This window comes from Centruroides sculpturatus, unplaced genomic scaffold (assembly GCF_000671375.1).
Source record: "Centruroides sculpturatus isolate CEXI.00-Female unplaced genomic scaffold, Cexi_2.0 scaffold370, whole genome shotgun sequence".
In the NCBI taxonomy this organism is placed as follows: Eukaryota; Metazoa; Arthropoda; class Arachnida; order Scorpiones; family Buthidae; genus Centruroides; species Centruroides sculpturatus.
The window spans coordinates 164,521-177,100 of record NW_019384564.1 but is presented as its reverse complement, the minus strand read 5'-3'; the positions used below and the strand labels follow the sequence as shown (position 1 = coordinate 177,100).

At 33.2% G+C, this 12,580-nt stretch overlaps 1 protein-coding gene across 1 annotated transcript; it reads left to right on the top strand.

Annotated features, from left to right (window-relative positions):
• Positions 1 to 3,261: 3,261 nt before the first annotated feature.
• On the top strand, positions 3,262 to 12,580 carry LOC111624013 (NADH dehydrogenase [ubiquinone] 1 subunit C2-like). Its single transcript, XM_023366780.1, has 3 exons — positions 3,262 to 3,501; positions 8,105 to 8,248; positions 12,384 to 12,580. The coding sequence occupies exons 1-3, from the start codon at positions 3,384 to 3,386 to the stop codon at positions 12,431 to 12,433; spliced, it is 312 nt and encodes a 103-aa protein (XP_023222548.1). The 5' UTR covers positions 3,262 to 3,383; the 3' UTR covers positions 12,434 to 12,580.

Here is a 12,580-nt window from a genome sequence, read left to right as displayed (position 1 = left end):
TGTATGTCCCTATATTTCACTTTTCCGCCAAAACTACACATCGCACGTGAATGGTGTTTGTATGTGGTAGTAGCCCCAAGTCTCCATTCGTGCACCAGGGTGGTTACGTCTCGATAGCTATAAGGGTGCGGGAGATATGAGGCTGAAAGTAGTTGAAAGTGGCTTTCTATTTCGAATGTTTTGTTCGAATTAAAATATTTAAAATTCGAATACTGTATTGGTTCGATTATAGAACGATCGTAAACGTTCCAGAAACGTTGAAAATAGTTCGTCTGACTGGACGTGAACAGGAGACGTTCAGAAATAGAATCGGGACCAGGTCTCTAATTAGTCTGGAAACGGAGACCTAATTCTTGCATTCTGTGAAAACGGGTAAGATTGCCTATAATGTAATTATCTTAATCTTCACTATCGTTACTTTTTGCCCACAAATAAAAACCCAGCGTAGCGGGTCCTTGCAGCTAGTACATAATAAAAGTAAAATATGATTGAGATAAAGAAAAATAACTATATTAACTGAACTTTATTTATTACTTTTAGGTTAAACAAGTTTGGTAATTCGATCGCTTTCCAATTAGGTTGTTTATTTGTTTCGACGATGAATAATTCTAACATAATGGCGCTAGATGATCGAAGCAATCAGTGGCGTACCGTGGGTGTCAGCCGCCCGGGGCGGATGAAAATTTCGCCCCCCTTATTTAGGTATTTCAATTTAAAAAACCAAAATTCAGTTTTGTCACAGAAGAAGCAATGAAAAATTCGGTGCTAGTGCAGCGACCTGTTTAAAATAGTTCTATTGGATATTAGAGGTGTATATGAACGCGAATAAATCGTACAAGCAAAAAAATAAATAAATAAATAAAAGGTCAACAGGTTTCGCAGGAACTCTTCGGATGAATTTACTAGTTCACCCGGACGGTGAGCCGATTCCCGGACTGTCCGGACGATAGCACTATCGTAGTCGCAATGCAAGTATAGATTAGGATTAGGATGTTTCAAATTCTTACAAGGTATTATTATTATTTATTGTGAAATTTTGCCGCCCCCTAAAAAGTGTCGCCCGGGGCGGGCAGCCCATGCTGCCCCCACTACGGGTACACCACTGGAAGCAATAAAAAGTACGAACTTTCCACAGGCACGGCCGGAGGTCGAGTGGTTAAGGTATCGGCCTATTGCTGCGGAAACCCCGGAAACAAAATCCGGATAGATCAAAAAGCGTCAGGAAATTTTCTGGTGGTGGTCCGTCCCTGATGTGTCGAGCGATATCCCTCCTCACCCAGCTTGATAAAAAGGTTCTCTTAGTGTTCACAAAACTGAAAGAGTATAAAAAAAGCCCTCTGCACTGGAAAGTACTCGAATTCGAATCCGAAAAATCTTTAAAATTTTTGTATACTGTATGGGACTACGGACTGACTCAGAATATGTCGGATCCACGTCCTTCGTTACCCGGCCACTCTCATTGTTCACTTTCCCAAACAGATACGGTATGGAGAGACATTTTCCTGCACCTGTTCGGCCTAATAAACAGTCCAAACAGATATACAGGGTTCAGCTTAGAGGTTGTTTAATAGGAGAAACATTTATATGTCACGTAAATCCAAATAACCTGACCACGAATATTGGTTGGACGGCATTAAATATTTTGTAACGATTAAACTTCGTTTACACATTGCTTTTTCTAGCCGCGCCGGAGAACGCGACCGTTGTTGCATTTTGCAAAATCTGAGTGTTTTCACGGTTGTACAGATCGTGTGACGTATAAAATATAAACAATTATATAATACGAGTAACAATGGTAACAACATAGCCGATTTTAAACTGTTTTGATCTCATTTCATGTGTTGCTGAAAGAAAACAAGAAAAAATAAATAAATAAATAAAAAGCTTTTTCTCATGACTCTATTCAAAAGCAAGTTGCAGTTTCTAGAAAGAAATGCGCATTGATTCTTACTACAATGAATGAAATAATAGAATTCCAATCAAACAAGTGATCCTGTTATACTATTATCTACGACACTATAATCCGAGGATATCCTGCGCAACCTGTTGACCTTTTTTTTTTTTTTGCTTGTACGATTCATTCGTATTCATATACATCACCACTATCCAATAGAGCTATTTTAAACAGGTCGCTGCACTAGCACGGGATTTTTTATTGCTTCTTCTGTGACAAAACTGAATTTTAGTCTTTTAAGGGGCGAAATTTTCCTCCGCCCGGGGCTGCTGACACCCACGCTACGCTACTGGCAGAGCCGGCCCTACCATAGGGCGAACAGAGCAGCCGCTCCAGGCGCTAAATTTTAGGTGGCGCCTCAGTGTTAATGAAAAGTAAAGGGTATAAATTAGGGGCCACCAAAGGGGCGCCATAATAGGATCTCGCTCCATCCTTAAACTTGCCTCAGGCCGGCACTGGCCACTGGTGCCAGTTACCCTTAAAAAATCCTCCCGAAAAGCATTTCTTCTCTAGGCAGATCGCCCAAGTGTTCCGTTGCCGTAACTTATCAAACAATTCATTAAAAACGAAACTAAGGTGACAGCACTGCCAATTTGCTTTGTATCGCATAATTACAGATAGCTCAGCGAAAGAAAGAGTAGACGTGAGTCAGCCTGAGGTTTTTTTTTTTTTTTTAAGTTTTTCCCGCCTTGTGGGAACTAAGAAGACCGCTATTTGCAAGCCCATTATGGATTCGGCTAGACCCACAATGGGGCGATTGGGTGGTGAGGGACGGGGTCCGACATATCTGGACGGAGGGGATTAGTTGGCCCCTCGAAAAATTCCTGGGGATTAGTTGACCCGTCCGGATTCGATTCCGGGTCCCCCAGAGCAGTCGGCTGCCACTTTGACCGCTCGGCCATCTGGCCGTCAAAAGTCAGCCTGAGCTGGAAAGGTTCTAAATCGTTCTCGGAATACAGTTTGTCATGCTCTGTGTTGATCACATTACACCCGGAGGCGTGTTTACTTATTTTGCTTACAAGTGGATCTTATTTTTCCGTTTTATCTAGATTGTTTCTTCATATCCAAAAAAACCTCTCTTGTTTCCGTGTTGGACAGGTTTCCAGTTTATAGTAGAATATGTTAAATCTGTGCTTACCCCATGATGTAAAACATGAGAAATAAAATTTCTATCGGCGACAGCTACTTTTTTTAAAATTTTTTCAACTTTAATTTCCTATATCAGCTATTAGAAATTAATACTATTTAATAAAAAAATTTCTAGCTTTATGTAATAAAAAAATACATTATGGCTACTTTTGGGCGATTTACTTCGTCCTCTCGTAAGTAAACGTTATTGGCGAGTGTTATGGAAGCCGTGTGAATTTACGTGCGGCTAGTGATAATATCAAATATAATTTAAAATAAATATATTTGTATTGAATGTATAATGACTACTTTTGACAAGAGTCCAATAGCTCGATGGGCTTATCCAGTGATTGTAGGAGGCTTATGTTTTGGATCGATGGCACTTCACAATTATCTGGCCAAAAGACCTCTTTATTCAGGTAATATTTTAAAAATGTTTCAAAATAAAGAATATTTATAAGATATATTTCGAAAATAGTGACAGCCCATAGTCCATATTTGGCTATTATACGCGAATTCTCATAAAAAATAAGCATTTTTTATTTTGCTATGACTCAAGTTGTTTCAAAGGTTAAAGTGTACCTAGGTAACCCCAATGTCGGCGCTTCGGACTGTTCGTGCTCCCGACGGACTCCTCCCGGAGGGGAGCCGTCGCGTGTTTAATTAACTGGTTAAAGTCCAGATGCGTATACCGTCATGGCGGCTCATCTCTGATTCCAGCAAACAAAAGAAAGGAAACAGTGGGAACGCACGTTCTAACCTAACCTAACCTAACCTAACCTATTCTAATAAATTACCATAATTATTACCAACCAAATTATTAGAATATGTTAGGTTAGGTTAGGTTAGAATGTGCATCCCCACTGTTTCCTTTTGTTTGCTGGAATCAGAGATGAGCCGCCATGAAGGTACAAGCATTTGGACTTTAACCAATTAGCGTTACTAATTATTGATTCACGGTAGTTCTTGAACAAAATAAAAACAAAGGAAATGTCTACTAAAAATATAGTTAATGTAACGGAACCTAACCGAATCACTGCCATTGGGGTTATCTAGGTATAATTTAACCGTAACGGGTTACTAATATCCAGCATATTACTTGAAGATGATTAAACTGAAACATGCTTTGTTACTACGGTTTAGCAATGGCCAGCAGACTCAACAGTTGTAACTGAGCAAATTGGTAGGTGTTATGTAGCTACTGGATCGACTGAACAATGAGTGACGTTGCATTTGAACAAAAAGCCTCATTGGTTAGTTTCGGGTAGCAATAGGTAGCATAAATGAAAGATGCTACCAAATGTGACGTCAAAACACTAAATGTGTTCAGAAAAAGCGCTACTACTGTAGAAGGCGTTTGGCAAAAAAATACTCGACAGCTTCGAAACTATTGAGTCTGCTGAACACAGCCAATGGTTTTTGTAAGATTTACAGTTCTTTTGAATGAATCAAACTGGGCCGAGTTACGTCTTGAATTTTCTATTGGCTTTGCTACTTGCACAAAATCTGTTTGTTTGAAAAGATGGTGTCTTTTTGTAGCATTTTAATATGAAGAAAACAAACTTTATATAATAATTATATTGTTGGAATACAATTATACTTAAAAAAGTTGATATCTATTTGAATTATTGATGATTGATCTATGGCATTGCTGTGTCACTTGCTACACTTTCAACAAAGTAAAATGTTGACATTATTAGGTTAAAACATTTTGAAAAGAATTATATAACTACTGTATATGGTGTATATTGTTATTTATGTACAGCATATTTCTTTATTTCACAATTGCCATTCTAATACTAGTGCTAGTTTTGTTTGTCGGCTCTTCTGGTAGACTTCGTGAATACAATATATTGAAACACATTCAAGAAAGTGTTATGGCAGCAGTCAGTGATTTATTTGTTTATTAATGATGCCTGTGATCACTTGTTAAACATCAACTATTTTGTAAAAAGCTAAGGATAACAGTAGCAACACACAGAAAAACTAATTTAAAAAAAAATAAACCACATCCCAAATGCATTTTAAAAAATAGATTCACAATGGATCCTTCAAGTGCCTATAGTATAATGCTTTAATTCATTTTGTACAATTGTGTAGATTAAAAGATACATTGAAAAATTGTAAAAGTGTGTGAAACTGTTTAAATTATAAATATTATAAAATATTGTGAGAAAATGTAATTATAAGAAAACTGTATTATTTTTACATAATTTATATCTTTTTATTTCTTTCTGTATGAAAAAGAATATAATTTTGTTTCATATGAAAAATACTATTCTGTCAAACTAGACTTTGGCAATAGTAAACATATTCCATGAATAAAATAATTTATAAATAAACAAGAAATTTTGTTTGTTTATGATGCTGCCATACTGTTGCATCTGTATGAGACAATTTAGACACATGTTCAGATTTGCAGTGTTGTTGAATTTCATCTTTTTATCTCTCAACTTTTGTTCAAGAAATTTATCTTTTTATTTATATACTTTCCTACAAACGTGTTTCATCACAAGTTGTAAACTTCCACAAATTATCTTACTACTTTATTTCAAACAATCAAAAGTATAGTTTAGCAAACAAGTCAGTGACATCACTGCTTACAGACTAAGCTGCCATCAAAAACATTACAACACAGTTAACTGTGCATTCAGTTATTTCTATTTTGGAAATAGTAAATTATTAAAACTAGGACATCATGTGACTTTGTTGTATTGCAATAGAAATGAGTCAGAGCTGGAAAGAAAGAGGTAATTCATGTATGTACCTGACAGATGAGGACAGGTGAACTTCATACTTTACATCACAATAGAGGCTATTGTTATACCTATATATATATGGCTAGAACATTTGGCATCAGAGGCAAACTTAAATATGGCACCTTTTGGATAAGCCTTTCGTTAGTGTGTTACAAATTTTAAAATTATAAAATCACTTTTTATTAATATAATGAACATTACATTTCATAACATAATTTTTCACTCTGTGACAGTTTTATATAAATTTATTAGTTTGCCCATGTAACAATTTTGGAATTTTGACGCCTCATCATCATGGCACTTTGGATATTTTCCTTTTCTGTTCCCGGCCTTTCCACAACTCTGCTTATACTTTCCAGCCATGGGAGAGGCAATCCTTGTAGCTGTCAGCCATGAGAAAGAGAATCCTTGCAATGGCCAGGTATGGAGGGATCGTCCTTGCACATGCTGACACAGAAAAGCAATCCAAGAACAAAACAATTGTCATTGATTGATTTGTTCTTGTTTTGTTTGCTTTTCATGCCTATTTTCTGTTTGATGCACACAATGCTGTTTTTACTTTTCTTTTCTAAATTTTATTAGGTACGCTCAATGACATCAGGGAGCATGAACATTGTCATTTTCACTCCATTGTACATCAAAAATGAAGTCATGGACCCCTATTTTTTGCATTTAAATGGACTCTCATTATATTTTTGGATTCCTCGTTGCAATTAATGGAAAATGGCATTAAAGTTTCATCAAGATTGATTGATTGATCAAATCTTGAGATTGAACGCAATATTGTGAGAGCCCAGACTTGACAAGAAATTTTAGTCAAAAATTTTTCAAAAGAGAAAAATCAGAGGATGATTAAAACTTTTCTCACAAGCTTGTTTCCTTGTTTGAGGTGACACATCGAATGGTTCACCCGGAACTGATGATTGAAATTCAACAATTGGACTGTTGTATGATAATTCCTAATTAAGTCGTGGGAAAAACCCACGAGAGACCTCCGAATACGAAAAGAAGGGAGTTCGCTTTTAACTGGTGTTTGTGCCCGATCCAGTTTCAGATACTACTTAAGCTGTTGCCAATCCTCTACCCTTCTCAAGACATCCAAAGACTTTCATCCTTCTCCAGTCATCAAAGCTGCTTCTGAACCACCTGGCGGACCAACAGAACATCAATCTGCCGATTATACAATTCCCCAAGGAACCAACTTCTCTCGGTTAGGGACTATAATTGATATCTAAAATTAGCACTTTGCTAGGCATCTTAACTATGTACTGAATTGTAAAATAGTATCAATAAATAAATGCGTATTGTGAATTGTTAAAATTAGCCAATGTTAGCCATTTAGAAGAGATTTCACTAATGCTCCACCTCAATAATTTAATTATTAAGAATATGTGATTTAAATAATAATATGCAATTGGCTAAAACTGGCTAAGCAGCAGTGTTACCATTTAATTATTATTTTCTCAATCAAATACTGATAATTTACATTATCACTTTTAATGTAAAACCTAATGATGCATGGATATTTTGAACTTACTTAAAAAGTCTTATTAATTCTTATCTGTTTTTAATGTTTTTAAGAAATACAATTATTACCTCTTGAAATATTTCTTAACTTGTAAACATTTCTAAAAAATACAATAAAACAAATCTATACAGACATATATAAATTTGCAATCACTGTTTTCATTGCTCAGTATATTCTTAACAGTTCTTGCTGGATATGTCTTTAACTCAAATACCTTAGCTAGTCTAATATATCATATTTCATTATATAGTCACGTATACCATTTATATATACAGATATTTCATTTATAATTCTATATATTTTCACTTCTTTATTGTCAGTATAAACACATTTTAACATTGATCATCATTTGTTTTAATTTTTAAAATTAATTTTATAAATGGAAAAATATCAAAAAGCATAGAACATGAATAAACTCTTTTGTGATAATGGTATTTGTGTTAAATTGAAAATATTTCCTTTTATTATTAGACATTGATGAGTAATTTCAATATTATTAGTATTATGGTACTTAGTTATGTTGTTTTATTTAATTATTACATATTTTTTATTATTAATATGAATTTAGCAAAAAAAGGAATATGAATTTTTTTTGTCTTATTTTTATAATAGAAAATACTTTTTACAGTAATTTTCTTATTCTTCTTTCTGATCTTCATTTTTTAAAAGATTGTTAATTTATAAATGCTTAGATTCAACTTTTTTTTAATAGAAAAGGTTTTCTTTTTCTTTCAGGTATACATAGACATATAATTAGTGGAATTTTAGGAGCAGGTGTTGGTGAAGGATTGAATCACTATTTAGATTATAAGGCATCTAGAAGAGATACAGTTTTAATACATTATATGGAACTTCATCCAGAAGATTTTCAACCAGAAGGTATTAATATATTTTATATAAAACACTTTATTTTTTTTATTTAAAAATTAAAAATTATTCACAGACAACAGACGCGGTAGCAAACTGGGAGTATGAGTTGCCGAGTGGGGGAAGGGTGAGTCAGTTAGACTCGAGTCAAAATGAGGGATGGTATTTGGGTGTTGGTGGACACACTGAAGCAAAGCACCTTTACAAATGAAGCCTGTTTATTTGAAAATAAACTGGTAGTTTACAATTTCATACAAAGGATGCTCTATTCAAACTATGATCCTAGAGTTCAATTTGTTTTTGACAAAGTCCCTTGATGTGTTGGTGGCCCCAGGGCAGTGTTATCATCAAGTCCAGAGACAGGACTGGGAATGGCTATTCTGAGGATGGATGACGATGCCGGCAATTCTGTAAGGAAAGATGCAACAGCACTTCAGTGACAGAGACAATGATAACAAGATACAAGCACAGAAAAGGGGATGGATGCACAGTGTCACTCACAAACTTGGGAGAGGGAAATCTGCTACTTGTCTTTGAAATACAAGGTTTTTAAAGGATGACTTTCTTCCCAAATGTCATGCTTCAGTTGGTCCTGATTTCCTCTTGTTGCTTCCTGATTATTTACCATCTGATCTGGTCACGAGAAAGGTTGATGTTTGGTATTCAACTTGACACTGTATCTTGACTGATTGATAGATGTTGATGCTCATATTTTAGATTGTTATGGTTCCCATTCTGACATCTAGGAATTTTAACTACAACATCTGATGTTTTGTCTTTTGTTTCACAGTCAAAATATTTTCAGGGTAAACTGGGGGTAATACAATTACATAAGGAAACACACCTTTTGTTTTCCACCAGTAGTTTAATATAATAAAAATGTTATTAAATAATTGTTTGGAACATTATATTTAAACTTCAAAGAATTCTATTTAAAAGTGTTCAATCATGAGGATGGCTGTGTAGATAGCCGAAAACATGAGATAAATTAAAAATAATTGAAGGTCTAGGCTATTTCTTTATGAATAAAAATGTTTTTTACCTATTCAGTTAGGACTAATGAATTGAAAATAAAAATAGCGTTTTGAGATTAAAATTGAACAAAATACAAATTTACAAAATCTGTGGTTCTAAATGTAAATGAATCTAATATAAAATTTAAATAGAGAAAATAAAACTCGATAATTAAATTCTAACTTTTAAAATAAACAAAAAGTTTTTTTTTTAATTTATGTTATTGTTATATGAGCATCTGAGTCGAAGTTTAAACTCTCTGGTCTGACATTGATTTAGATACTAGCATACATGTTTGAGTTGTACTTTGGGCTTACATTGTTTTTATGTTTGCATTGCTTCATGTCATATTTCTTTTAAATATATATATTTATAGTGCGTTTAACACGAGGTTCAAATTCTATCTGGAACCTCACAGAAGAAACTGGTTTCTCAGCATGACAGAACAAACCGTAACCCAAATTAAATAGAAAAATGTAATAAAATTACAAACATATAAATAAATTAGAAGTACACAAATATTTAAACTATGTAATTACAAAAGAATAGATAACTAAAATTGTAAAACTGACATATGCAATTATCTAAATACAGGGTGTATCAGAATGACGTTTTAAAAATTTGGGGGATTGTAGAGGATGAAATTTTGAATGTTTTGATATAAGGAACCCATAACTGGAAATGTGATATAAAGTTTCTACAGCGGTAGGAATTGCTTGATCGCCCTTTACTCTGGTAACTACCCTTCCGTCCATTGACGTCATGTTGTTCTTGACTTCTTCCTCTGAGGTTATGTAAAGTCCCTTGTGTAGGCAACACCTGTAGGAACAGTTCATGAGCTTATGGAGTGCATCTTTACAGCATTTAATTAAATTAATTAATAGTATCAGAGGGGAGTGTGGCATCTTACTGAGAGTCAGGCAAAACTTGGTTTGTCATTGCACATTATGTAACGAAGTTGGTGGTCGTCACATTGAACATTTACTGTAAAGTAGTGCAGCCACTGATTCTATATACAGTTTGATTGTACTCTACTGTTTTGTCAATAAAACTTGTCACAAATACTGTATTCTGCTGTTTCATTCAGCATACCGACTGCAAAGTGCTGTAGAAACTTTCTATTACATTTCCAGCTATGGGTTCCTTATATCAAAACGTTCAAAATTTCATCCTCTACAATCCCCCAAATTTTTAAAATGTCATTCTGATACACCCTGTCTATAAAATTACTTGTCCTGACTGAGTGATTGACTGATTGATTCATCATCGCCCAGAGCAAATCGCTGAACTTAGAGGTGAAATTTTGTACACAGTTAGGGTATGACATGAAAATGCACCTAAGAAGGGATTTTTTTAAATTCCCTGGCAGGGGAGAGAGAAAGGATTAAGGCTTAACCTGAAGAATGGCTTCTACTGTAATATTTTAGATGCGATTTTTTGTTTTCAATTACGTTTAGTTTTCATTGTTACATACTTAGGTTGTATTAAATTAATAACATTTCAGACATTGTTATAAATATTTTTATATATTTAGATTTTTTAACCAAATGTTCGAACCATTTTAAATTCAAATATGTTATTGCATATTGGTTCAATTATAGAATGATTGTAAATGTTCCAGATAATTAATCACATTGAAAATAATTTGTTTGATTCTCAGCAATTCTCATCATTCTCAGCGGTAGGTGTCATATAACAATTACTATGATTGTTGAAATACTGAATATAAATGGGGTTTGCTTGCAAAATCCGCACGGGCGAAGTTGTGGTAACAGCTAGTATAATTATAAATACATTAAAATACTTATTTTTTAGATTTTAGGATGAATTAATAACTCATGAATAACTTCCAAAACAAAAAATAACTGGAAAATTAGTAGAGGAAATATTTAGTTTTTTATATAATTTCATAAAATAATCAAATATACACTGATATAATTCTTGTTGAACCTTGAATAATTAAAAANTTCAAATTTGTTATTGCATATTGGTTCAATTATAGAATGATTGTAAATGTTCCAGATAATTAATCACATTGAAAATAATTTGTTTGATTCTCAGCAATTCTCATCATTCTCAGCGGTAGGTGTCATATAACAATTACTATGATTGTTGAAATACTGAATATAAATGGGGTTTGCTTGCAAAATCCGCACGGGCGAAGTTGTGGTAACAGCTAGTATAATTATAAATACATTAAAATACTTATTTTTTAGATTTTAGGATGAATTAATAACTCATGAATAACTTCCAAAACAAAAAATAACGGGAAAATTAGTAGAGGAAATATTTAGTTTTTTATATAATTTCATAAAATAATCAAATATACACTGATATAATTCTTGTTGAACCTTGAATAATTAAAAAAGCACTTTTTATCAGACTTACTTTTTAATGAGCCAATAGGGTAAAAAAATGGGTCATATCATTGATTGTATCCAGTGTAATAATCAAGAAGTTATTATTTCAGTTCTTTGTATCTCCTAAACAGCAGATACCACATGAAGTTTGAATAATTAGATTCAAACATTAAGTGTATTTTCAGTTTAATTATAAACAAACTGATAACCAAACAATTCTTGCTAAAGATAGACAGCTTTCCTATAGGCATGTCTCTGAACTTATACTATAGCAAGTTACTTTGTGACTATTCACTTGTCACTACAGTTGCAATTAATTTTCAACTCTTTCCATTTTGTGACACTGAGAAGGCTTTTGTTTTCCTATGCCATTATGGGTTTGGTCAAGCTCACAATGAGAGCTGGGTAGTGAGGGATAGTGTGTGATTAATGATCAGAAATGATTTTTTTAAAATTAAATTTTAAAAAATTCATTTCTAATCATTAATCTTAGCATAAGATTGTGGAATAACGTCTTACCTTGCTAAACCATATTTTGCAGTTTGATTAATTAACAGATATGGTAGTATGATCCAAAACCATTATACATAAGTTTTATTTATTATTATTTGTATTATAAAATCATGTCATTTTAAAAATTGCCCAAAATAAAAGTTTGTAAATCATTACTGCACTATATTTATAAATAGAATTTTGAAACTACAGTGTGTATTGTCATTTATTACTGAAGTTAATATATGAAAGATTTATGTTAATTTTTTTTTTCTTTACAGAAAAGACATTTTATAAAGATGTTTTGCAACCATGGACACCAATTCGTTGAGATTTTGAAATTATGTTCATGTTTGTTTACATTAGAAAAAATAATTGCTATAAGAATGGTAGATGGAAGATAAGTAGTGTATATTAATTTGATGCAAAATATAATTATGTAAATAGTTAAATGAGGAAATAAAATTTCAAAAAATTC